This window comes from Tripterygium wilfordii, chromosome 21 (assembly GCF_013401445.1).
Source record: "Tripterygium wilfordii isolate XIE 37 chromosome 21, ASM1340144v1, whole genome shotgun sequence".
NCBI classification, from domain to species: domain Eukaryota; kingdom Viridiplantae; phylum Streptophyta; class Magnoliopsida; order Celastrales; family Celastraceae; genus Tripterygium; species Tripterygium wilfordii.
Window position 1 is genome coordinate 358,159 of NC_052252.1, and position 24,128 is coordinate 382,286.

General features: G+C 36.7%; 3 protein-coding genes across 3 annotated transcripts; 1 reads left to right on the top strand and 2 right to left on the bottom strand.

Annotated features, from left to right (window-relative positions):
- Positions 1-447: 447 nt before the first annotated feature.
- On the bottom strand, positions 448-3,157 carry LOC119988738 (protein TIC 20-v, chloroplastic). The gene is made up of 2 exons (XM_038833894.1): positions 2,418-3,157; positions 448-955 (listed from the first exon to the last, which is right to left on the bottom strand). Exons 1-2 carry the CDS (start codon positions 3,050-3,052, stop codon positions 895-897), a joined length of 696 nt encoding a protein of 231 aa, XP_038689822.1. The 5' UTR covers positions 3,053-3,157; the 3' UTR covers positions 448-894.
- A 7,715-nt stretch (positions 3,158-10,872) lies between these two features.
- Positions 10,873-17,668, bottom strand: LOC119988740 (DNA ligase 1). Its single transcript, XM_038833896.1, has 12 exons — positions 17,557-17,668; positions 16,074-16,924; positions 15,961-15,994; positions 14,580-14,659; positions 14,234-14,293; positions 13,926-14,036; positions 13,401-13,481; positions 13,206-13,286; positions 12,188-12,659; positions 11,793-11,902; positions 11,619-11,649; positions 10,873-11,303 (listed from the first exon to the last, which is right to left on the bottom strand). The coding sequence occupies exons 2-12, from the start codon at positions 16,920-16,922 to the stop codon at positions 11,137-11,139; spliced, it is 2,076 nt and encodes a 691-aa protein (XP_038689824.1). The 5' UTR covers positions 16,923-16,924; positions 17,557-17,668; the 3' UTR covers positions 10,873-11,136.
- Positions 17,669-19,594: 1,926 nt separating this feature from the next.
- Positions 19,595-20,203, top strand: LOC119988756. The gene has a single exon (XM_038833914.1). The coding sequence runs from the start codon at positions 19,725-19,727 to the stop codon at positions 20,013-20,015; it is 291 nt and encodes a 96-aa protein (XP_038689842.1). The 5' UTR covers positions 19,595-19,724; the 3' UTR covers positions 20,016-20,203.
- Positions 20,204-24,128: the final 3,925 nt, after the last annotated feature.

Genomic DNA, 24,128 nt, shown 5'->3' on the forward strand with positions numbered 1-24,128 from the left:
CACTCCACAGCACAGTCAGAAGAAACATGCTTATTTTGGCCCCACACCAAAACTACTGGGCCATTGCCATTGGCAACCCCTTTATGGCCCGTTCAATAGGGGAGGCCTTTGACAATTTATTGGGCCTACGTGGTAGTAAAAGCCAGTGCTTCTATGCTGGCCCAACTCCAGAGTCAGATCAACTCTGGGCCAGCTCTACCACCAACTCACTCAAACTAATCGAAGCCCAATTGGGCTGGACCCCTTGTAGTAATCAAACTGACACGTAGACTGAATCCTAAAATGAATTTTGAAGATTCTCAACTCAAGTACAAATTTGACTGAGAGAGAGAGAGAGAGTACAGATTCGACTAATTATTTGAGCTCAAGCTGATGCGATGGGAGTTTTCAAGTTAAGCGAAACAAAATGCAAAGGATCCTTACATTTTATGTCCCAACTATCCCAAATGTTAAAATAGACACACATAATCCATGTAAAATCATGAGCCCCACATGATCCGTACAAAAACATTTGCATCCATCTCAACATTTGGATACTACTGTACGCCGAAACTTATAAAACCAGGGCTCGACTACAACACTAGCTTAGTGTGTGTCTAAGAAGTCCCAAACAGCCAATTACCCAAACACGTCAAATGCAGGTGTGTAGTTACATGATATCCTATAACAGCCAACTAACATCATCAAGAGCAAAGTGCTCCTATAAAATAACAGCACAAGAACATGAAATTTTGGCAGCATAAAGAAGGTAAACATCTCATCACTCACAGTTATACATTTAGCAGTATGAGAATACCTAAATCACATATAACTCAACCATACAGAAGCAAACCAAAATTTGAGCAGAAGAAAATGCACATGCCACACGTCTCTTTTAAACTGTGTTGGAGCTATTCAAAGAGTTTCCCGGACAATAGCAAACATCTGCAAACCACTGGTATCCCCTAAACCAAACCTGCACAAGAGGGAAACTAATACTTACTGTTGCAGGTCGGCAGCATTACCTGTGTTTGCGCAGGTGATTTCATATATAATCCTTTAAGGAGTTCAATCAAGTGAGCAACAAGGGTGTGCAATAGCCAATGTGGATTTAACTACCCCCTATGTCTAAATGAAGCAGAGATGCATTAAGAATTCAAAAGAGTACCTTCAGCAAACAAAGAAGTAAAAGCATGAATAAGGCTGCAAACGAGCCGGGCTGAGTATCAGCATCTTGAAGCTTGTTTGCTAAGATTTTTGACGAGCTCAAACACGAGCCATGCTTTAAACAAGATGAAGATTTGTTGTTTGAGCTTGGCTCGTTTACTTTTTGGCAAACTCGAGCTCGGCTCGCGAACGCTTATAACGAGTAGTGTTCACGAGTTCTTATCGAGCTTGTTGCAATAACTTATACGAGTCTATTCAGGAACACCTATATGAGCCTGTTCACTAACAAACTTAATAAACAAGCTTAACAAGTCTTATACAAGCCTGTTCACGAGTTGAGCTCACACGAACACATTTTGAACTTGTTCGTGAACACTTATATGATTATGTTCACAACATTTATACAAGCTTGTTCATGAATCGAGCTCACAATTGTTTGAGCTTGGGTCTTTTTTTATCGAGCTTGAATATTGTGTTTAAGCTCATTTGTTTATCTATGAACCAAATACTCTGATGCAGAATAATCCATCAAATGATGCCACCAACACGCATCATACCGCAATGCAATGTCATGAAATCAGGAGAGCCTGGAAAATTATCTAGGTCGCCATTATAAAATCCTAATTCAAAGCTCCTCTATCTGAGAGTGCACATTTTTCAGTAGATGAGACGCCAGTACCACCCAGCATTCAAAATTTTCGATTTATTGAAAAATAAACTCTCCACTATAATGGCACTACCAAGCAGTCCAAAAGACATCAATTACACTGTTCCTCAATTACCCATACTAAGCATCTATGCAAAGAAACTTCTTATTAATACACATTAGGCATCTATACTACAAGCTTACATTCTTTTAACAAACATAAACCAATGTGATTATAGAGCTTCTCTTCAGAAATACAATAGTGGTGCCACCAATGAAGAAACTAGGGGATAGCATCGAAGCCATAACAGAGCTATTTTGACCCAATATGACAGGTTTCCCTCTCCCGATACTATCACACCATAAAAGCACAATATAAAAGACTAACATCACCCAACAATCCAATTATTGCCGCGCAAGCTTTTAAGGTAAGAGTTTATCATTTGCAGTTCAATTAAAAAATAGTCACAACAAAACTACTAGATTTATTTTACAGCATTTGCTTCATTTTCTGAGCAAGTAACTAGTTTGCAGACTTTATTAATATTTCCATACTAGAACTTGCAGCTAATTAGAGAAACACAGTAGGAAATCCAAAATGGTGAGTGCTCAAAAAGGAACTTGCCTTTCAGCTGCCTCAGCAACAATTGGTAACCTGGGCACCTGTCCCAGCAAGCAAGTAGATGACCCATAAATCAAACAAATCAAAAGGAATAAGAACACAGTGCTATCCAAACTCATCACCAAATCAAGCCCCAACCCCCCTCTTGGGTTAAAAGTCCTCTCCAAAAGATCTGGGAATATCAACAAAACATCCAACACTATAGCCTGCATAGTGTTGAACCTCACATATCTACTAAAATTTTGATTCCTCACAACAACGAAATAGAGAGTCAGAAACACCAAAAACCCATTAAAGGGAAAGCTCTTAAAAACCCTAATAGCTGGCACCAAGGGCTGTATAAGGGTTTGAATGGGAGAGAATTGAGTGATAACATACTTTCCGTATTGAATGCCGTCAAAGAAGGGGTAGAAGTAACAGACAGCTGAAATTATACGATCTGGGGCATCAGCTGCGTCGTCGCTACCATTGTTTTTGGCATTGATGGAGGAGAGTCTTCTTCTGGGTTTTGCTTTGTTTATTGTTTCCTTGGTGAAACTGGTAAAAGACAGAAGTGACGAGTGCTTGAGAGAGAGTTGTTTGTGAGAGAAGGTAAGAGGCGGTCGTGGAGATAGAAGATTGGATATGGATGTGGTCATGGTTTTCTACTTCGAGAGAACTGAAAACCCAGAAAGGCAGAGTGCGTGGTGAGAGTGAGACAGACTGAGAGCGAAGGATGTAGTAGCTACCGGTGCGAACCACGAGTATTGTGCACTCTTGTCTCTTGCAGCCATTGGCACAGGAAGGGTCCACATCCTACAACACAATTGGGTTGGGTCAATCCAACATGGAAAGGGCTGAGGATGACCAATAAAGCCTGGTTGCTAATTAGAAGTAACTGGACAAACCCATTAAGATGGGCCGGGCCCTATGCCTTCCCCCAAAATAAATTACTAAATACGCACATGGTGCAGGTTAGCAAGTTTGCTTATGACTGATCAGGTACGGTCAACTCCACAGTTTACACACAAACACACACCCGAGAAATTCCCAGAAACTCCACAAATTTCTGGTAAGATTTCTGAAGAAGCCTCTTTAATCTCTTGTTGTTTGTCGTTAGAGTCCATTTTTCGTTGCTCTCGAAGAACATGATTTTGATTTCAATCCCATATTCTCTGTAGAGGAAGCGCTTCAGAGTATCAAAAACCTTCGAAGGGAGGGAGGCAAGTAAGTGAAAGACATGCAGAAAAAATGGATGAGACGAAGGGAGGTGATTTTCATCTAAACGAGATTTTCATCTAAACGAGGCGATCTCGGCGGTGGCCGACTACGGGTTCCTTGGAGACGAGGAGGAGGAGGAGGACTATGAGGACCTCTACAACGACGTGAATGTTGGCGAGGGTTTGTTGCAGTCTTTAATTTATCTATCAACAAGAACGACGCCCCTGACGTGCCCTACCATAATGAAGCCGCTGCAGCTAGCAACAACAATGGTGGCGGCAGAAACGACGTGGAAGACAGCAAGAATGCTTCACCCCAGGTTGCAACGATTCCAGACACTTCTCAGGTACCTTTAACTGGTGTTTCTGGGGATAGTGGTGTTTCTAGGGTTTCTGGTCATGAAAGTCAGGGGTATAAGGGGCAACCTAACTCGGGCCCAGCTGGATCTGGAGGGATTAGGGTTGAATGGGGGCGAGGTTCTACTAAAGTGAACGAGGTTGATAATCAAAGTCCTCATATTAACAATGATGTAATGAATACCGTTAGTGTTAACAACAGTAGTGTGGCTATGCATCAGCGCGCAGCAACTGCCGCAACAGGTGTCATCACATCCTGCTCCTGTAGGGAATGTAGTCAACTATAATGTGAATAGAAACATGAATGGTGCTGTTGGTGGTGCCGGAAATCTGCTCATAATGTTGGCGGTGGGGGTGCAGGTGGTGGCACAATATTATTTGTCGGGGATTTGCATTGGTGGACGACAGATGCGGAGCTAGAGGCAGAGTCACTGAAGTATGGGACTGTGAAGGAAGTGAGATTTTTTGACGAGAAAGCAAGTGGGAAATCAAAAGGTTATTGCCAGGTGGGTTTTTATGATCCGGCTGCAGCCATAGCTTGCAAGGAGGCTATGAATGGGAACCTTTTTAATGGGCGGCCCTGTGCGGTGGCTTTTGCGTCACCTTTTACTGTTAAGAAGATGGGAGAGGCCCAGGTCAAAAGGAATTAGCAGATTGCTCAGCAGAGGGTTGCGCCTGCTAGAAGGGGGCCTAATGATGCTGGGGCAAAGGTTGGTCCCGGTGCCGGTCCTAGTGCTGGTGGTGGGAACTATCAAGGTGATAATGCTAATAGAGGGTATGGTAGAGGAAATTGGGGGAGGGGTAATTCACAGGGAATGGGAAGTAGGGGACCTGGTCCAATGAGGAATAGGCCTGGTGATAGAAGTTTAATGGGGAATGGTTGAAATGGGTTTGGCCTAGGCATTGGTGCAACGCCTCCTTTGTTGCACCCTCACTCGATGGAGAAAATCTTCAGCGGTAAGTGAGCACTACGTCATCATTTGACCTGGTGTTCATATTCCATTTATCTCCTGACACGTGTGAGCTTTATATCCAGTCAGCATGGGGTTTCATAACCCATTTTTCATTTCCCGCTCACAATTTATTTCCCACAATTTTGTTTATTTCTCAATTTTTATTGTCATTTATGAACATTTGAGAGAACACAGAGGTAGAAACGATTGTGAACATCAAAGATCCGTCGAACATCAGAAAGAAGATAAGAGGTAGGAAAACATCGACGGCGTCTCAGGTGAAATTTATGAGTGCAATTTATGCTCTTTAGCTAGGTTTAGAAATCTCTAGCTAGAAATTATATTGAGATGGCTTTGAAGTGGTTTCTTAATTCAGTTTTTATTACTTTAGGGTACCCTAGTAGTGAAGGGCATGTCAATGATCACCACCACAAAGAGAATGTGAAGATTAGTAGCACTAATGGATTGATCAGGGACTTGAAGGTGGAGGAGAGGAAGATTGAAGTAGTGAAGAGAGAAGAATACCCAAATGGGTTCCAAATGCCACTTCACTATCCAAGGTACAAAAAAGTTGATTATGAGAAGATGGAGGAGTGGAAGGTTGATATGCTTCTCAAAGAGTATGGCCTTAGCTTTAATGGTACTCTTGATGAGAAGAGATCTTTTGCTATGGGAGCATTCCTTTGGCCTGATCAACTTTAATTTTGTCCAAAATACAAGAAGGTTGATTTGGGTTTCCTTAATTAATTATGTATCCAATTAAGGGTTTTGTTATATATGTGGTGAAGAAAAAAAATAGTCTTTTTGGGTTTTGTATATATCAGGAATTCTTTTATGTGAACGTCCGCAACTTAATAATTTACGCATTCCACTTTCAAAGTGTTTTCAAAAGTGTAATGACAAGTGGGGTCCATTACTTTGGGTCCCATCTGTTTCAAATCAATGGTGAGATTGAGGTTCATAAATTAATATAATTTGTGGGTGTCCGCATAAGAGAATTTCTGTTGTATATATTAAGCAAATAAGTAATTATTAACCAAGTCTTTAATTAAGATGTAATAAAGTAGAACTAAGTAAATATATGATATCATCTTTTATGCACATCATGCTTTGTATAATTAGTTATATACAAGCATCTTTTTGGGTGGATTGTGAAGCCATAATTAATTTGATTAATACACAACAAACTCACCATTATATATAGTAGTTGTAACTAACATGCTAGTTTTAAGTCTTCAATCCATTTGTTGAAAGCTTTGACTAGCTAGTACCATAATGATTATTAATCATATTTAGCATATACTATTTTGTAACAAACCATTAGACCTAACATAAACTTCTCATTTTTATGAGTCTATTTTCCTTTTTTGGGTGAATATTCTCTTTTTATTTTCAAAACGAATTTGAATAAACTTTATATGCATGCATGTAGACTCTCTTTTTTTTTTTCCAAAAGTGAAAGTGGGTTTGATGGTAAAATAAAGTTGTGAAGTGAATAAAAAAAAATGGGGATCAATCTCAAAGAACAAAAAAAATGTCAAAATCACATAGAAAACTATTTTGTGAAGCCATGATTAATATTTGTCACATAATTAGTTGGTTGGTAGGTGCCGTGCTATAAATGAATGAAATTATTTTTTGGACAACCATTATTGCTTACTAGAAAAGCTAGGTATAATATTACCAAGTTTTAATTCTAATAATTATTTTTTTTCTTGTCTTGCATGCAAATAGTGTCATGCCAATTTTTTTATTTATCTAAACTTATAGGGGCCTTGTTTTCAAGAACATTTTTCATTTTCGAAAATAAAGCTTCAAATTTTGTTTTCTATTTTTGTAGTGTGAAGAAATGAGAATTTCATTCCTTTTTTTTTTTCTTTTTAATGTTTGTGATTATTATGTAAAGAAAATAACAAAGTCGGTGAAACCCTTTTGGAAAAAGAAGGTGCCACTCCTTGGAAATTAGTGGTAGTGGAAGATTCCTTCACAATAGTGGAATTTGAGATTCAAAACATCCTCTCTCACAAGAGATTGCTCTAGAGCATGTTCATTGTCACTCATGCATTAAATTGATGAAGACAACTCCCAAAACTTATATAAAGAAAATTGAGCCAAAAGAATATATAATTGAAAGTAGGATAACCAAGATAACAAGAATAAAACAATTTGTAATGTGTATGTGCATTTTTTTTGGTAAGTCGTGATGGGAGACTCGAACTTGAGTTCACCAAATCAAGTGTATACCTTAATCATCTCGATTGAAGAGTTGTTGGTATGACATGATAATAATTAAACTCAAGTTGAAATTTTAAAAAAAATAATGAATAAGGAAAGTGGAGAACACATGAGATTTCTATTGTAGGTCTTTAATGAATGACTATTCATTTATAATTTTTTTTATGCATCAAAATACAAAACTAATCCATAAATCTTGGAGAGGGTGACTTCAAAAAGATAGCATCTCTATTATGTATTTGGTCTCAACTCTTTATGAATGCCACCTCCAAAAAAATTGGGTAAACATGAAAAAGAAAAACAGAAGCCTTTACCTAAATGGATTGACACATACAAAATTCCAACATTGTCAAGTAGGATAGGCAACTCAATGTACCAACACAACCCCAAATATATCCCACATATACATTGCATACACTCCGAGGATACTTATGTAAATTCATAAAGATATATGATCAAGAGTAAGTCACCTCTATATAAGTAGATCGACCTTCATGTGATGTTTTTCCATACCAACCTTTCTAAGTACTCTTATAATTTCCTTCAAAGATCCAACAAGAGAGAGAGAGAGAGCTAGAGATGGGTGAGATAGAACATAAAAGGCTAAAAAAGGTGACAAAAGTTCTACTTTCAATTTCATTTTTCTCTTTGTTCTTCACTCAAATTTCTTGGCTTTATCTCTTCCATTCCTTGAAGTTCTACTTCTCAACATTACCCTTTCAATTGTTCACACACTCCATAGACAAGAATTGCATGTTCCTCCTATGCAACGGGCTCCTAGTCTTTGTTGCAAAAGGCTTTGGTTTGATCAATTTTTCAAAACCCAAATCCAAATTAAACCAATCCCATGAACCCATCAAGGATTATCTAACTATTAATCCACAACCTCTTGAAATTGAAGTACCACAAGAGCTGTCATTGGGGGAGAGTACTAATCAAAATTCACTAGAGAATCAAGAAGAAGTAATTGTGAAAATTCCAACCCAAGAGTTGATGATTGTTGAGGATGGTGAAGAACAAGAAGGAGATGATCATCAAAGTGGGTTCTTGTCCACAAAATGGGTTCTTGTGGATCAAGATGGAGAAGAAGAAGAAGAGAAGAGGCCACATGGTGGATTTTCCAATACTATCATTGACGGAGAGCAAGAAGAACAAGAAGCAGAAAAACTCAACAAGAAATTTGAAGAGTTCATTAGGAAGATGAAGGAGGAACTAAGGATCGAAGCAAGGAAAAAGCTAGTTATGGTTTAGTGATATGACACCTAATTAAGTCACAACTATAGTAATGTTTTGTAAAGAAGTTATATACACGATCTTTTGTTCCTGTTTTTTATTTTGTTTATGTTGCTCTTTTAGGTGTACATAGGTGGACTTTACTATAATTAAAAACTATAGTTTACTTAGTTTGTTTCTTTGTCTGTTATTTTGGAGTTTTTTTCAACATCAATGTGATCATAATTTAGAAAATAAAGATGAGAAACCCAACATGAAAGATGTTGCCAAATTCATCAAAATTAACAATTTCTATGAAATTAGAAGCTTAATTGTCATGCATAATATATGGACATAAATACGAACATGAATTTGGAATTAAATTGAACAATATATGAAGACAACTCACCACCAGGTTCTCTTAACACTGATGAAATTCAATGAAATCTTAAAACTACTTATTTACTTCAAGGATGCTTCTGTGATGTGTTTTCTCAGGGAATGCATTTCAAGGGGATTGTCAATAAAATACTTGACTGCCGACAAAGTGATTGATTACATCAGGGACAATTATTTGTACTTGAGCTCAGATAACAAGGAAAGCTTTAATTGCAATGGAAGCATGTTAATAGGGTATAGATAAATATCTTCATTGTTAAAATCCCTTACTAATTTAATTGAAGAATCATTTCTATTATGAATCACAGTGTATTGATATATATTGTTTTAGATATCTGCATTGATAATAGAGCCATGGAACTTCTTCATCCATGGATTTTCAATTGTAATGAACTAGAGAAGTGAGTTCCCGGATTGTTATGTTTTGGTGCAACTTTTCCTTACTCATTTTTCTCCGTTGGACATAAAAATACTTGGAATCCATTATGAGTATGCCATGCTGGTATTCATGTTAGTGGCTGTTAGACAGTTGAGCACTAGCATGCAATAACGCTATTGGGCATAAAAATCTGTTGAATTTGGAACCTATTATGAGTTTGCCTTACTGTTATGCATGTAGTTAGTGAATGTTAGGCAGGTAGGAACAAGCAGATATTGGTCTCAACATGTATGTTATCATTTTGGAGCTTCTTTGTATTGAGACATACATAATGCTTTACGGAAAGGCTTACGATTTTTTAGAGAAGATGTTTTATATTATTTTTTCGAACTGATTGCAAAATAAAACTATCAACACTTATTTTTTGGACTCGCAGCTTGGAGGACATTTGATCTTTGAGAATTGAAGCCGTTCACAAGTGCTAGAGTTTCCCCTGGGTATGGACGAGGAATATTGGAGGATGCCAAGCTTCTTTGTGAAAGAATCTTCGCCACCATTGATGTAGAAGTTGAACTTTTCGTTTTCAGTTTCTAGGTTTCCTTTCCAGTTGATATTTTATTTGTTAGCACTTGATAATTAAATCAATGTTGTGGATGATGCGATGGCTTGGATTGCTGAAATTGTTTTTAGAACTTATTGTTTGAATGTGATGTAATTAATAGGATGCATATAGCCTAGATGATGTCACTAATGTAGTAATGTGTCTCTTCTCCTTTTGGCTAGCTAGTTGTATCATTTTTACTTCTTTTGTTGTTTTTTGTTTTGAAGTACCATCACCTTTTTTGACCATGCAATATTCTGTGAAGAGTGTTTACTATTTTCAATGCAAATGTTTTAGCCCTTAGAGGTGTACAGATTTTGTATATAATGATTTACATTTGATCAGATCTTGTAAATGTACAGTTTATTTAATGTCATATACATACACATTTTTGTAATCAACCTTTTTCTTGGACTGAAGTTTATGGTTTTCTGTACCAACTATTTTGTCACCTTAGTATTGCTCATGGATTGCATCCACCTCTGGTTTGAGTTGGTAATCTGCTACCATCAATGTGTGATTATCCGCAGACCAAATTTTCTATTACTTGAAAACTTATTCTATCCATGACTTGTATTCTGCCCTTTCTACAGTTTTACAAAACAATCAACTGTGATGCAAATTCTGTGAGTGTTGATTTGATAGTCCTGGCTTGTTTTGAAGCATCATATGCTACAAATCATCTGATAATGAAGTTCCCGCTGTTGTAATATTGGACGTGAAAGCTGTCTTCAGATGGTAATGGCTTTGGCAGGCTTAGCTGAGGAACTAGTAAGGTGAGCTGCCTGAGTCTGCTTGCTAGCTCATTGTATATTTGTATTTGTAAATGGATTGAGTCTTCCACAAACCAACATCGCAAGTCATCGTCTATTGTTCAATCGATGGACCATCTCCACAAGGGTTCCTTGCTAATAATTCCAACAGGGGCACCCAGCACCATTGTCTAGAAAGATGGGGTCCAATCATCAGCTAATGCTGATGTCAGGGGAACTGGCGACTGAAACCCTGACGAACAGTGGCCGTATCTATAACTGTCTCAAGGTAGCGAAATTCCTTATTGGGTAAGTTCCGACCCGCATGAAAAACTCTCGCGTGCTCAGACAAGAAACATGAAAAGGAAAGGAAACCCATACAAAAGGATAGTCGCATTATACATGGCAATAATTCCTACAATACATGTTCATGTGTACAAAAGTAACAAGTTAAAACAACTACGAAACTGCAGCACGGTGACCTTGCCCTAGTAGCTTCACTTCCTCTTATAGTTTTCTAAGAAATCCTACTTTGCTTTCAGACAATAAATAGACTTTAGTTATTTTGTAAGTGCCTAAACCGTACATAGACAACAGCTGAAAAGATCGAAGAAGAGAGCATTGTTAACTAACAATTACTGGACCTTCACCTCAGCAGGTGAGGCTTCATTCTCTTGGCCAGCAGCTGCTGCATCTTCTCCATCCTCATCGTCCACCTCGTCAGCTAGTTTTGTAAGTTCTTCCTGGATCATGAGCTTTATGGATGACTTTCTTGGGGTAAGATCTGTATTGAACCGCCCAGCTGAAAAATGGTACAATAACTTTAGAGTACAAAAAAAATTTCAATGGGGGTTTTGAGAACTCATTTTAATAATATTGATTGCAGGGAATACCACTTCTCATAATCTATCGGAGTCAAAAGACGGTCATCCAAAAAAGTGCCATAATGCGGCAAGGTGAATGATCATAAAACATGTGAATCAAATTCTTGCTGTGCCCCCTCAAAGATATTTAATAGGTGGACTGTTGTTGGTTCTGAATAGCATATCTAATTCCAATTTTCACAAACTCGAAAAAGGAACTCAACTCATGCAACAATAAAAATTTGAATACGTACCAAGTTGCTTCAGAATGTCAGTGAATGTAGCCTGCAAGATAAAATGACAAAATGTAGCTATCAGCTTTTTTGAGGTAGGCTAAGACCTCAGAAACATATCCGGCGATATTTCATCATTTATCTCTTACGAGAACAGTAAGAAGCACTAGTAGCAAAATCATCATTAAATCTTACAGTATTGAAGTCCACTTCTTTAAGAATATCACATATGGCTTTTCTAAGCTGATCATCACTCGAAGGCTTATTCACTTTCGCTTTCTCCTTCCCTTTTCTAGCATTTTTACCTTCAGAAAACAAGAAAAATACTCATTATGTTGCGATCAGGGATGAAAGACAGTGCCTTCAGATAAACATTCAGTTTATAACAATTTCATTGGGAAAAAGCAGTAAAAACACTAATTTGAATGAAAGGTAAATTCAGGAAAATCTGGAAGGAATTAGGTAATGATGCACTAAGAAACAACGATTTCAGCCAAAAAAAACGCAATTTCTCCAATTTTGGAGAAAAGAGGATTTGATCAAGAAACAATCACAGCAGAAGCAAGGGTGTTGAGATATCATGACTTTACCAGTTTTCTCCTTTGATGCAGATTTCCTTGGAGTTGATGATTTCTCCTTCACTACTTTCTCAATCTTCTTCCTTGAGGAAACCTTTGGACTTGCATCACTGTCATCATCAGCCTTCGAGTATTTTGATATTTTAGGTGTTCTTTTCAGTGGTGTACGAGTTTTATTTGACACTGTGTCTGTGATCTTTTTTGTTCTGGACTTTCCAGCAGGTTCCTTCTTTTTAGCTGGAGATTTAGAACTGCTTTTCTTTTTCCCAGCGTCCTCTTCAGCATTATCTTCAGATTCATCTCTCTTCTCACTTTCAGAATGCTCAAGCATCTCATCATCCGACTTTTCAGCAACAATGTTCCTGTTTTCCTCTTCTCCATGTTCTTCATCATCCTTTTCTTCAACTTCCTCTTCTGAATCATCTTCTGTATCAACTGTACTCTTTTTCCCTGGCTTCGACGCATCCTCAGTTTTTCTTGAAGACTGCAAATTAGGAAACAAAACTAATCTAAGTAAATGCAATTGCACAGGATGATACAGGTTTACAACGATCCCACAGGACACACATGAACAGATTAAAAAAGGTTTCTACATCTAGCATACAACTGGTGCTGCTTGCCCTCTCTACACATGGACAAGGAGAAAGAAAGACCATCAATCATACCGTTGTCACTGCAATAGGATGACAAATAAAATGCAGTTGAAATGAGTTCATTTTCACATACTGGTTGATTAAAAAAAATTATATTTATGTTTTCTGAATGGACCCTATGAATGAATCATAACCAAAGAACCTCCTAAGAAGAAGCCTTGTTGCTAAGAAGCCTTTTGACATTTAACTAGTCAATACACAACAAGCAAGCACCCAGTTCCAACCCCATGATAACCACATGGTCACCATTCATGATTCCAGTCTACAGCAATTCATGTGAGACCGTTCCATGACAATGAAAGCCCCTGAAGAAACTCAACTACATGGAATGAAGACACAAATCATATTACTTACATCTCAAAGGGAAGATATAATACCTTTGCTGAACGTTTTGAAGATACAATTCCAGATTTTGGTGAAGTTTTGGCCACCCTCTTGCGCTTTTTGCCCTTACTTGACTAAATATTGAAAAAGCACAAAAACTGTCAAAAGAACACCGGAGCAAGAAGCAACTCTTTACACCCCCAAAAAAGATAAATATTAGAAAATGCTAGCAATTAAAATAAACAAACCTTCTCCTTCTCTGCAAGAAGAACATCTGTTGTGGCATGAGGGGCCACCAAAAAGTCCATCAACTTTGTAATAATATCTTCCTACATGCCCATATTTAAAATCATTAATGTAATAATGCTCAATATGTTCAACAAAATCAATGAATGAAGCAATTTCATTCTAAGGGAAAAGTTTCACTGAGAGGACCTCTTGGGTCCAGAATGAATATACCAGACACCAAACTGCAAACGATACAGTAATAAACGATTCAACCAAAACTGGATCGGTAAGCTCATTCACAGTTCTTGGTATCGGTAAGCAAGTTTGTAAGCTTCAATACAAGTTCAAAGCGGTCAAATCTCTAAGCAGTCCATTTGCATAGCATCAAGAAGACAACAAACCATCCAAAACAAAAAATGGTTTCTCCACTTAGTAGTTGCTAACTTCAGGTATAGACAAAATTACAGTAGATAAGAAAATATAGCCACATTGGACCAAATAAACAACGGAAGCTTACAGCTTACAGCAGTATTAAACCAACCTACCTTCTTTGTAGTAGCCTTGGCAACAGATATGTCCATTATATCACAGAATTCCAACAATTTCTCTTTATTACACTTGTCGAGCTTGTCATTTACTCTTGTCTTTTGCTTTTCCTGGAAGAATGGTAGAAGCACCAAGTGGTCAATCAGCTCTTACAATATACTACATCATATTCAACTCAACCAAACTAAGACTTGAGTAATAATTAATTAAAATACCAAAAGCTTGAGGCATATATCTTGCAAGTTGCAAATAACTTAACACAATCTAGATACTATACTATTTCTTACGTAAGTGATCTTCTGTTTACCTCATTTTCATGCCATACAAAACCAGAAAAACGAGATATATTATTCTTGATCTGAACTGCCTGCAAAAGCAAAGAATGACAGAAACAAATCAAAAGCATTACACTGCAAGAATCTAAACACAGAATATTCATAGTACATAATTTATAGGCTGGTGCAGTACAAGTTCAAGTCACATGGATTAAATATAAAAGATAAAAACTCAATCTCAGTGCACAAGGCTTGTTGGTGGTGCAAGGGTCTGAGAAGGGAAAATGCATTGCAGCCAATAAAAAGGGGGAGGAACGAAGTGAACAGTAATATATAATCATGGCAGAAAATGCCAGCGTCAACAGGATTTAAGATTACCTTCCCTCTCCTTGCAAAGAGAATCGAATGAAGCAATTTGAATGTGTCATCAATCTTTCTTCTCGATAATTTAAATGCCACTGTAGCATATAAAGTAGTCAGAGATTATTTGCTTTTTGCGTCACTCCAGGAGAATGAATTTTACATATCCAAATCAAAATAGTCAGCAAAAACGGAATGCCCTAACTTCACAAGGAACATCAAAATATTACATCGCATACGAGCACATGAAGAATAATTTGGACCAGACAGGAATGCATACCCTATTGAAACAACAAGGAATGTCCTATGGAGGCACAGCAAAGAATATGATTAAGACATGCAATTCGATAAAAATGCTAAAATAAGCATTATTGGACCCGTTCAATAGCTCCCCAAAACAATTTCCAGACCATGAATGTACAGATGATAACTAATTTAGCGAGATCTTATAGGCAGAAGCCAGGGTCTCTAGGTTCTTTTGCTTTGAAGGTCTTACCCGAAACTCTCAATAACTGCTACCAATGATAATTAGGCATATTGCGAACTGAAAATTTGATAATACAAGCATGGAGTGGACAAATTTCAAAACGAAATAAATAAAGTAGATTGAAATTGAAAGTCACTTTAGCATGATATCAACATGATGACAGGTGCATAGTCATTCATAAGCACTGTTCATAAGCACTTCGGACTATATGCTAGACCTAGAGGCATCGATCTTTATCCAAGCTTGGCAGCCTATGATAAGAAATGTTCAGACACATTCTACTGTTATCGGCTCTTGCCATCAAGGGGCACATTAAACCAAGACTATCCTGTTATCTTGTCAAGATTATAAATTCTGTTGTTGGCGGAGGGGGGAAAATCATTTCCATGTGCTTTCCAGCAACATTATATCATAAATAGATGGAAAACAATTTTCAATTTTGTATCCTCTCTTTTTTCATCTTCTCCATTAATCATAATAATAAAGTCTACAATAGAACGCATAACCATGTTTCTCCCTCTTAACATGAAGGCTGAGTGAAAGGCATTAAATATTCCAACACCCAAGTGCCTAAAAACCTAAGAAGTGTATCAAAGATCATAAAATACAAAGTAATCCAAAAGACCGACATGGATAGGCACCACCCATTGCGAATTACATGTTAATAATGGCATCAATCCAAGGACTGAACACGTACCAAAATTCCACAATTTAAAACAACAAGGCGCATTTTCGATCTATTTGCTACAGAAGAATCGTGAGAGGAAGTAGACTAAGTACAAAAGAACAACACCACAGTGACTTGTTGAAAATTATTCAGCTTAAGTGTCCATGGAAACACTACCTATAGGGACAAACTCAAATTATAAAAGGAACAAGAAAAGGGACAACGAAAAGGAATAAGCACCAAACCATTAGGTATATCTTTCAGGGGCGTGCCACGACCCTGCAAATTTCAAAATAGACTATGAATAAGATAAATCCGTGAAACAGACAGCAAAAATCAAAAGAGCAAAAGTGAGCACCTTTTCAATTTGGAAGTCCTTGAAAGCATCTCTCTCTATAGATGCCACCAGCCTTTCAACAGATTTCCGCTCTCGTATGGGGCGATCAGTAGCAGGTGTTCTTTGCTCTGGCTCCTCCTTCTCCTTCACAGCCTTCCTATTGGCTTTCACTTTCTCCCTAGCACCCTTCTTCCGACTACCACCCCTTTGTTTCCCACGTTTATTTGTCCCTTTCTCTTCCTCATTGTTTTCTGTCTTCTCTTCTTGTTCAGCATCGGACGCATCAACCTTCCCTTCTTCTTGAGCACTGGATGCATCAACCTTTTTTTCTTCTTCTTCTTCAGCACCGGACCCATCAACCTTCTCTTCTTCTTCTTCTTCTTCTTCTTCATCTTCACCGAACCCATCAACCTTCTCTTCTTCTTCAGCATCGGACCCATCAACCTTCTCTTCTTTTTCAGCATCAGACCCTTCAACCTTCTCTTCTGCCTTTTCTTTTGCTGCTTCTTTTTGTTCAGTATCCTGGTTTTCTGCTGGGCCAGTATCTTGTTCCATTGATTCAGACTTTGGTTCCTCTTTCTCTTCAGTATCCTGATCTTCTTTTGGACCACTATCTTCTTCCATAGATTCTGCCTTTGGTTCCTCCTTCTCTTCTTCTACTTTTTCCGCCATGCCATTGATTTCTTTGCCTTCATTTGTGTGTTGGTCTTCATCCATTTTCTCAGTCATGCCTTTCTTATCTTCTTCCATTTCTTTCACACCATCAATTTCCTGCTCTTTCTTAGTCACAGCTTCATCTGCCTTATCCAGCAGACAATTCCCATTTGTTGCTGTCTCTGGCACTTCAGTCTTTGAATCCTCCTCACCCATACCTGGCCATGAATTTGACATTCATATAACTTGAAAATCACGTATCCAATTGCCGAGAGAAAGTGAATTGCAAACACATGATTACAAGAAGTCTACTTTCCATCAATTTTTAACTCTAAAGAAAGTAAGACCTTACCCCAATAAATCAGATTCAAAATTACACAGAGGTACTTAAACACCCTAATTCAATATTCAGAGTTTTCACACATTCCACATATGCGCCCACTGAGATCTCAAACTGTAGAATAGAAATAACAACCCAAAAAATGCGAAAAAAATCCTTTCAACTTAATTACACAATCCAAAACGAAAATTCCTTTCGATTAAGTAGTCCCCAAAACAAAATCCCAAAATTTTCCTGCGAGTCCTGAATTTTCTAAGCAACCAAATAGAGCCAACAAAAGCTAAAATCAACAAGGAAAATACCAAAAAACAGCCGAAAGAACCCAAATTTAGAGAAATTATTTAACATATACTTCAAAACCCTAAGCTCTGTACGGCAACTCTGCCCTACAAATAGCCAGAAAACAAAACTACCGAGCACATAATTCCGCATCAATTACTAATCACAGTATACATGCACGAAATCTAACAGTATTACATATATTCATACGTATTTCGACATGAAACTTACAGAGATTTACAGGCTCTTCAACGTCTTGATTTCAGAAAACTCCGTTTAAGGAAAGAAGTCCATGGAACTTCGATACTCACACACTCTCTCTCCCCTCCTTCTCTCTAGGTGGTTTATATATCGCGCGGACTTGAAAAACGGATTCTAAATGCAGTTAAATGCCACGTAGGCTGGACTGTCCGACGTGTAACGAGGTTCGATATGAGAATCGATCGACGACTGAGATTAGTTTAAGGAGCGAATCCGTTAGATTGACGGCTTTGGCTTGATATTCTTCCCAAACGGGCCCCATTTATCGAATGAAGTGGGCCCACTTGGGAATATAAGGACAAAATCTATATGGGCTTGGGCTTAAGATTGGCCTTGGGCTTTCATCTAGTAGTTGGTTTATGGATTAGGGTAGCTTTAGTCACATCCCGATTTTTTCTAAATACACCCTATCAATTGATTTTTACAAGTGGTGGTCAACCTAGATTGAGGTGTATTTAGAAAAAATCGAGATGTGACTCAAACTATCCAATGGATTATCAAGGTTGCAAATAGCATCCTTTGGGTCATGCATTGGGTCCAATACACTGACCTGAGCCTAGCCCTAGACAAGATGTAGTTGCATTCCAATTTGTTTATTTTTTTATATCCGAGGAACCCAAACTCAGCGTGCTACTTTTGTAGATGGACCAAATTTTTTGATTTTTTTTGTTTGAAATAGATTGGCGTTAGGCCTATTAGGATGGGCCAAATAGGCTATAGGCCCAAAATCAGATCTGTCTGGCCCATATCAATCAACGAAAAACTTGTCACACTGGTGAAGTTTATGCAGCGTGAGGATTGTTTGAGACAAAGGTTTTATATCCAAAGAACACAAGACTAATAGACATTTTTCTGAATTTTTTAAAATCGACAACGATATCGCTTGTCATTCAAACATCCTATATGAACCTAAATTTGAACCGTCAGACCCGTGTGTACAGTTTTTCACCTAATGACATGGTAAATTAAGTTTAAGTCCTGCACATGACCACATGAATAATGCTCCCAATGACATTAATGCATCTTTTCATTCTCAAAATGAAAAAAAAAAAAAATCCTAAACAATAGCATCAAAAAATAACTAAATATAATTTTCTAACTTGTTTAAAGAGAAACATGTTCTGATGTTCAATCTTGTCGTGGCACATACAGCTTGAGAATCAAAGTGTCCTTAATCAACTCCCATAGAGATCAGAGATCTCATTACAAGGATGGTATCCAACTTGATTGCCAAGTAATGAATGGGTATAAAACTAGTATAAACAATATTGTGTAACTATTAACCTATCAATTGTTGCGAAATGAATTGTGTTCGACCTTCTGAAGCCACCAATTGTATTCAATATTCATCGTTAACAAACGACATATAAATAATAATAAATAAATAAAAATTTGATAACGCTGCTCACGAAACCTCACAATGCATTTTGAATTCTAACTACGTTTCTGCCACTCTTACAACTCCAACACAATTCATGGCTAAAGAACTCCTAATTCAAGCTCTTGCCTTTATGTCAAACTTCCAATTTCAAATCAAAAAATTCAATTTTCACTCCTGTTAAGATTCTTTGTTCAAGTTATACCAAGTAGTGCAAATTCAAAAAAAGTGAACCAAAACACTTAAAAACCAAGTAAAAGGGACCCTTACTTCACCTACTTTGTGTTAAAACACAAATCTTCAATGATTTCAAAAGGTTAAAACACCATTATCATAAGTTAATGTCATGATAATGCAATTATAACCCAAACCCTAAAATTATTTAAAACTGATTTATGGCTAGTTATGATAGATAAAGGAGAATAAATTCACAAGGACCATGGTTTATCAACACAGATTACCGAATCAATAAACATTTACAATTTGAAGAGATCCCATTAAAAAAATATTTTTTAATTAGTGTAAAAAACCACATGGGTATTTTAGTAAATTTACCCACATTTATGAAAAATTATTGCAGTGAGAAACTCACAATTCAAATGAGAATAAACAGCACAAAAAAAACACAAAGACCAAATGCCAAAAAAAGTCCACTGCCTACCAACCACACTTCAGAAGAATCTCTCCTCACCCACACCATTCTCTCAGCCTCTCTCACTACAAAAACCCCATCTTTCACTCTCTCTCTCTAAGACCCACCATGGAAATCCAAGAAAAGCTTCTGAAATACAAGTTTCACTTTCTTTTTGCACTAATTTTGACCCTATCAGTCTCTGCTCTAATATACTTTGCACCAAACTTCCTCACTATTTTGGCATACTTTTGGCCTCTGTTTCTCTCCACAGCTCTGTTTCTTGGTGCTGTCATCTTCTTGGGCAAGACCAACTCGCTACCGGCTACAGATTTCTCCGGTGACAAGGCTGGTGAAGGGCTCTTGGACTATGTTGCTGGCCAACCTGAGCATGCTGTAGACAGTTTCAAGTCTGACTAGTTAGCGTTTTTTTTTCTTCCCTTTGTCTTTTCTTTTATTTATTTGACACCTTTTTATTTTTTTCTTTTAATTTTTGTGGTTTGTAATTTTCAGTTTGACACAAATCTGAACTGTGAATTGTTGGAATATTATTTTTATGTTTTTCTTTTATTTTTGATGTTATTATAATATTATTTGTCATATGATCATGGTAGTTGTTGTGAAATTGCTAGGCAGTTCAAATTGATGCAAAATAATATCACCTTAATGTTTGGGCATTTAATGATATAATAATTTTTTTGAGAAATAATTGATTATTTAGCATGAAAAATTGGAAAAGAAAATTATATATCAATTCCACCTTAGAAAATTATATTTATTTTTTATGCTCTTGTTTAGGGATTTTTAATTATTTTTTTTTGAGAATGATAATGTGCGTAAAATTTCACTCAAAACAATATCCTCATGGTTATGGATTTTTTTTTGCCAAATATACTTTGTTGTTAGGTGGAAAAAAAATTTGACGATCTAAATTTATGTCCATATGAATGTCGAAGGACAAATTTATATAGTGTTGTTTTCATTATCAATTTTTTTTTAAAAAAAGGGTGCTTGATAGTTATATGTATTTTTGGTTATTCTGATCCTCCACGTTGAAAAATTATTATTATTTTTTCATTTGATTGGATATAAATTAGCACCGTACTACTTAAATAAAAAAAAATATAAAAAATGTTATCTTTAGATTCTTAGAATTTTAAAAAATTATTGATAATTGTTCGCTCGTACGGTGCGTCTTGGGTCGCCCGTCGCCTCCTAGAGGTCCTCACGTGCTTGTGACTAGCGCATAATACTGCTCATTATTCAATCTCGTATATGCACCCTAGTGAGGTGGGACCCAGGGTAAGACGTGACGATGCTCAACGACACTGATTGTACAATCATTTCTTTTGTGGGCCACCTCTTACAGTTGTGGCTACGCGAAACTTCAGTGGCTTGCATGATTATCCAAATGCGTGTAGGGACCACAAAAGTCAAATCATTTGGTTTTATTAATTAACGTTGTTGAATACTTGAATTCACATTTTTGATGGTTTATGGTCTCGTGGGCCGAGATCTGAGCATACTTTTGGGCCTATAAAGCCTTCACAATTCACATTTAACACTTTTAAGAACATAGACAGTGTTAACAAAACTGCCAAGGATCCTAGTATTTTTGGTCACAGTTATCTCAAATGATGAGATGAAAGCACATGATCTATGTGAAAATTGTGAACCCTACATACCCCATATGATCTATATGAAACAGTGTGCATCTATGTCAATATTTGAGATAGCCGAGACAGAAAATCGGTAAGATTGTTGGAGTGTTATTGCAGCTCAAGCTTGTGGTATTCAAAATGTCACTCCATAGACGGCTAATAGAGCTCCATTGGTCTACAGAAGCCCATTCAAAGTCCACCTATGAAAAAAATGAAAGCCCATTTACTGAGCCTAATTTGATTTTAGTTCAATGACAAGTTATGGGCTTATAGCCAACGTTTCTTTATGGAGTCATGGGTTATGAAAAACAAAAGGAAAACTTTAGTCACACCCCACTTTTTATTAAAGACACCCCGTCAACTGAGTTTTACAAGGGATGGTCAACTCAAATTGGGGTGTTTTTAATAAAAGGTGGGGTGTGACTAAAGTTTTCCTTAAAGTCAACCTTTGAAATGACGAAGCCCATGCGTCGAGCCCAATTTGATATTAGTTCAACAAGTTATGGCCCATATTTATTTATTGAATCATGGGCCATGAGAAATCACTCCCCACTCAAACTGGTCAGGGGCCACCCCTGAATTTGTTAAGGTCAATATTGGCGGATTTTGGAGGCTTGGTGATCCAAGTGCGGGGATTGAGGCTATTATATGAAATTACATTGGCGGGTGGCCTTGCTACTATTGAGGCGCTTGTGTTCCGTTCTAGGATTCAACTAGTCTTAAAACACAATTTCTCTTATATTTTGTTGGAGGGTGATGAACTTGAGATTATAAGTGCTCTGAACCAAGCGAATAGATCCCTTAGACTTCAGGATTTCATTCTCAAGGACATCTGATCACTGCTCTACTCTACAACACCTATAAGATATTACATATCCCTCGATTTTGTAATAGTGACTAATGCCCTGACCTCACTTGGGTGCTCGGACGAATCAATTTCAATCATGTTGGAGTTGGTTCCCCTCAGGTTTCGCTTATCTCTGATTGTAATTCCATTTGATTAATGAATTTCTCTTTTTTTTAAAAAAAAAGTCTCGGATTTAGGTACCAATTGTTTTATTCAATGTGAAAATGATTTCATTTTGAAAAAGATATTGTAGAGGACCCATTAATTAAAGAGAATCTGATTCATTTTATTTTTTGTATGTAAATCCACAAATTGGGTTATGAAAATGAAAACCTATGCCTTTATAACCACAGAAGTGTAGAACCTCTTTAATAGATTCTATAGTCATCCGTTATGTACAAAGACATATATGTTCAGTACAGACATGACACTAATTTCAATCTCTTTAAAATTTTCATGCCATATAGTTATTTGTTAGTAGTTAACTTGTCATCGACAATCACTAGTAGTTCAGATGGTACTCATGTGTATGATATCTCATAGAGATTTCGAGTTTGAGTCTCCCCATCCCCTTCCACTGTATTAAAAAAAATTTGTCAGCATCTTGTTGCTTTGACCTAATTTGATTTTATATATGAAGTTTAGATTTGATTTACACAATCTATAGTCAATCTCCCCTATGCATATATATGTGTCGGGAATTTATAGATTTCAAGTTCGTTCATTTCACGTTACTGGTGCACTTTTTAACGCATGGTTTGTGGGTTATTATTATAGATCCGTTAAATTTACCTAGTGTACAACTAAAAGATAATAACTTGTTTATAAAAAAAATAACAATAATAGTGTACAAAACTCTCACAATAGGTGAAGTCGGGGACATGCAAAATATATGTACGCAGATTTTACTATATATGTGGAGAGATTATTTTTCGAAATTGATCCTGTAACCTCTAGTTTGCACTCACACAACTCTACCATTGCTTTTATCTATGGTAAAAAAAAACTGTTCGTTTCATGTGGACTATATTTAGTGGAAGAGAATTACAATTTTCAATGAAAGATGAATTGGAAGGATAGAAGAATAATAACTAGAAACGCTTTTACTTTATTTTATAGATTCTCGACTGAATTTGATCCTTGCCAACATGTGGATATGAAGGATGTGGGCATTCCACAATTTGTTTAAAATTATAAAATCTATCATTTGAATCCAATAATTTGAGAGGTGTTACATCACATCACATTTTGCGGAGCTCCAAAATCTATCTAGATAGGAAGGTTAGGCTTCATGGAAAATCCACACTTGGAAAGTCTCATATTCGATCAAGAACCTCAATTGCTTTACAAATGTTGAAATGTTTCGCATTTCCCTACAATATAAGACAAAAATTAGCCAATCATTTTTTCTTCTCTCTAAAGTTAAGACAAGTAAGCTTTTTAATGTCTAAGTTAGCTCTAACAATCATTTTCATCCAGATAAAATTGAAATTTATATAACTAATGAGAATCAAACCTCATTTACACATGGACATGCATGACTATATGTTTCTAATGGATCTGGATGTAGATATATGTTTCAATATATATATATATATCATATTTTAAATTTAGAGTCTAATGGTTAGGAGGGAGTCTTTCTTTTTTGGAGGTAGTAGATTCCATTCTTACTAAACCCTTGCATAAAATTTCCATGTGATGGTTTGCGAGCTATTACGTGAGCCTATAGATTTGTCCAAAGGGTAGCGACTAAGAACTCCCATGTAAAAAAATCTTAATTAATAAACCACCCATGAGATCATGAGTTGTCTTCATATATTATTCAATTTAATTCCAAATTCATGTTCGTATTTATGTCCATATATTATGCATGACAATTAAGCTTCTAATTTCATAGAAACTTGAAAATTTGTTAATTTTGATGAATTTGGCAACATCTTTCATGTTGGGTTTCTCATCTTTATTTTCTAAATTATGATCAAATTGATGTTGAAAAAAACTCCAAAATAAGAGACAAAGAAACAA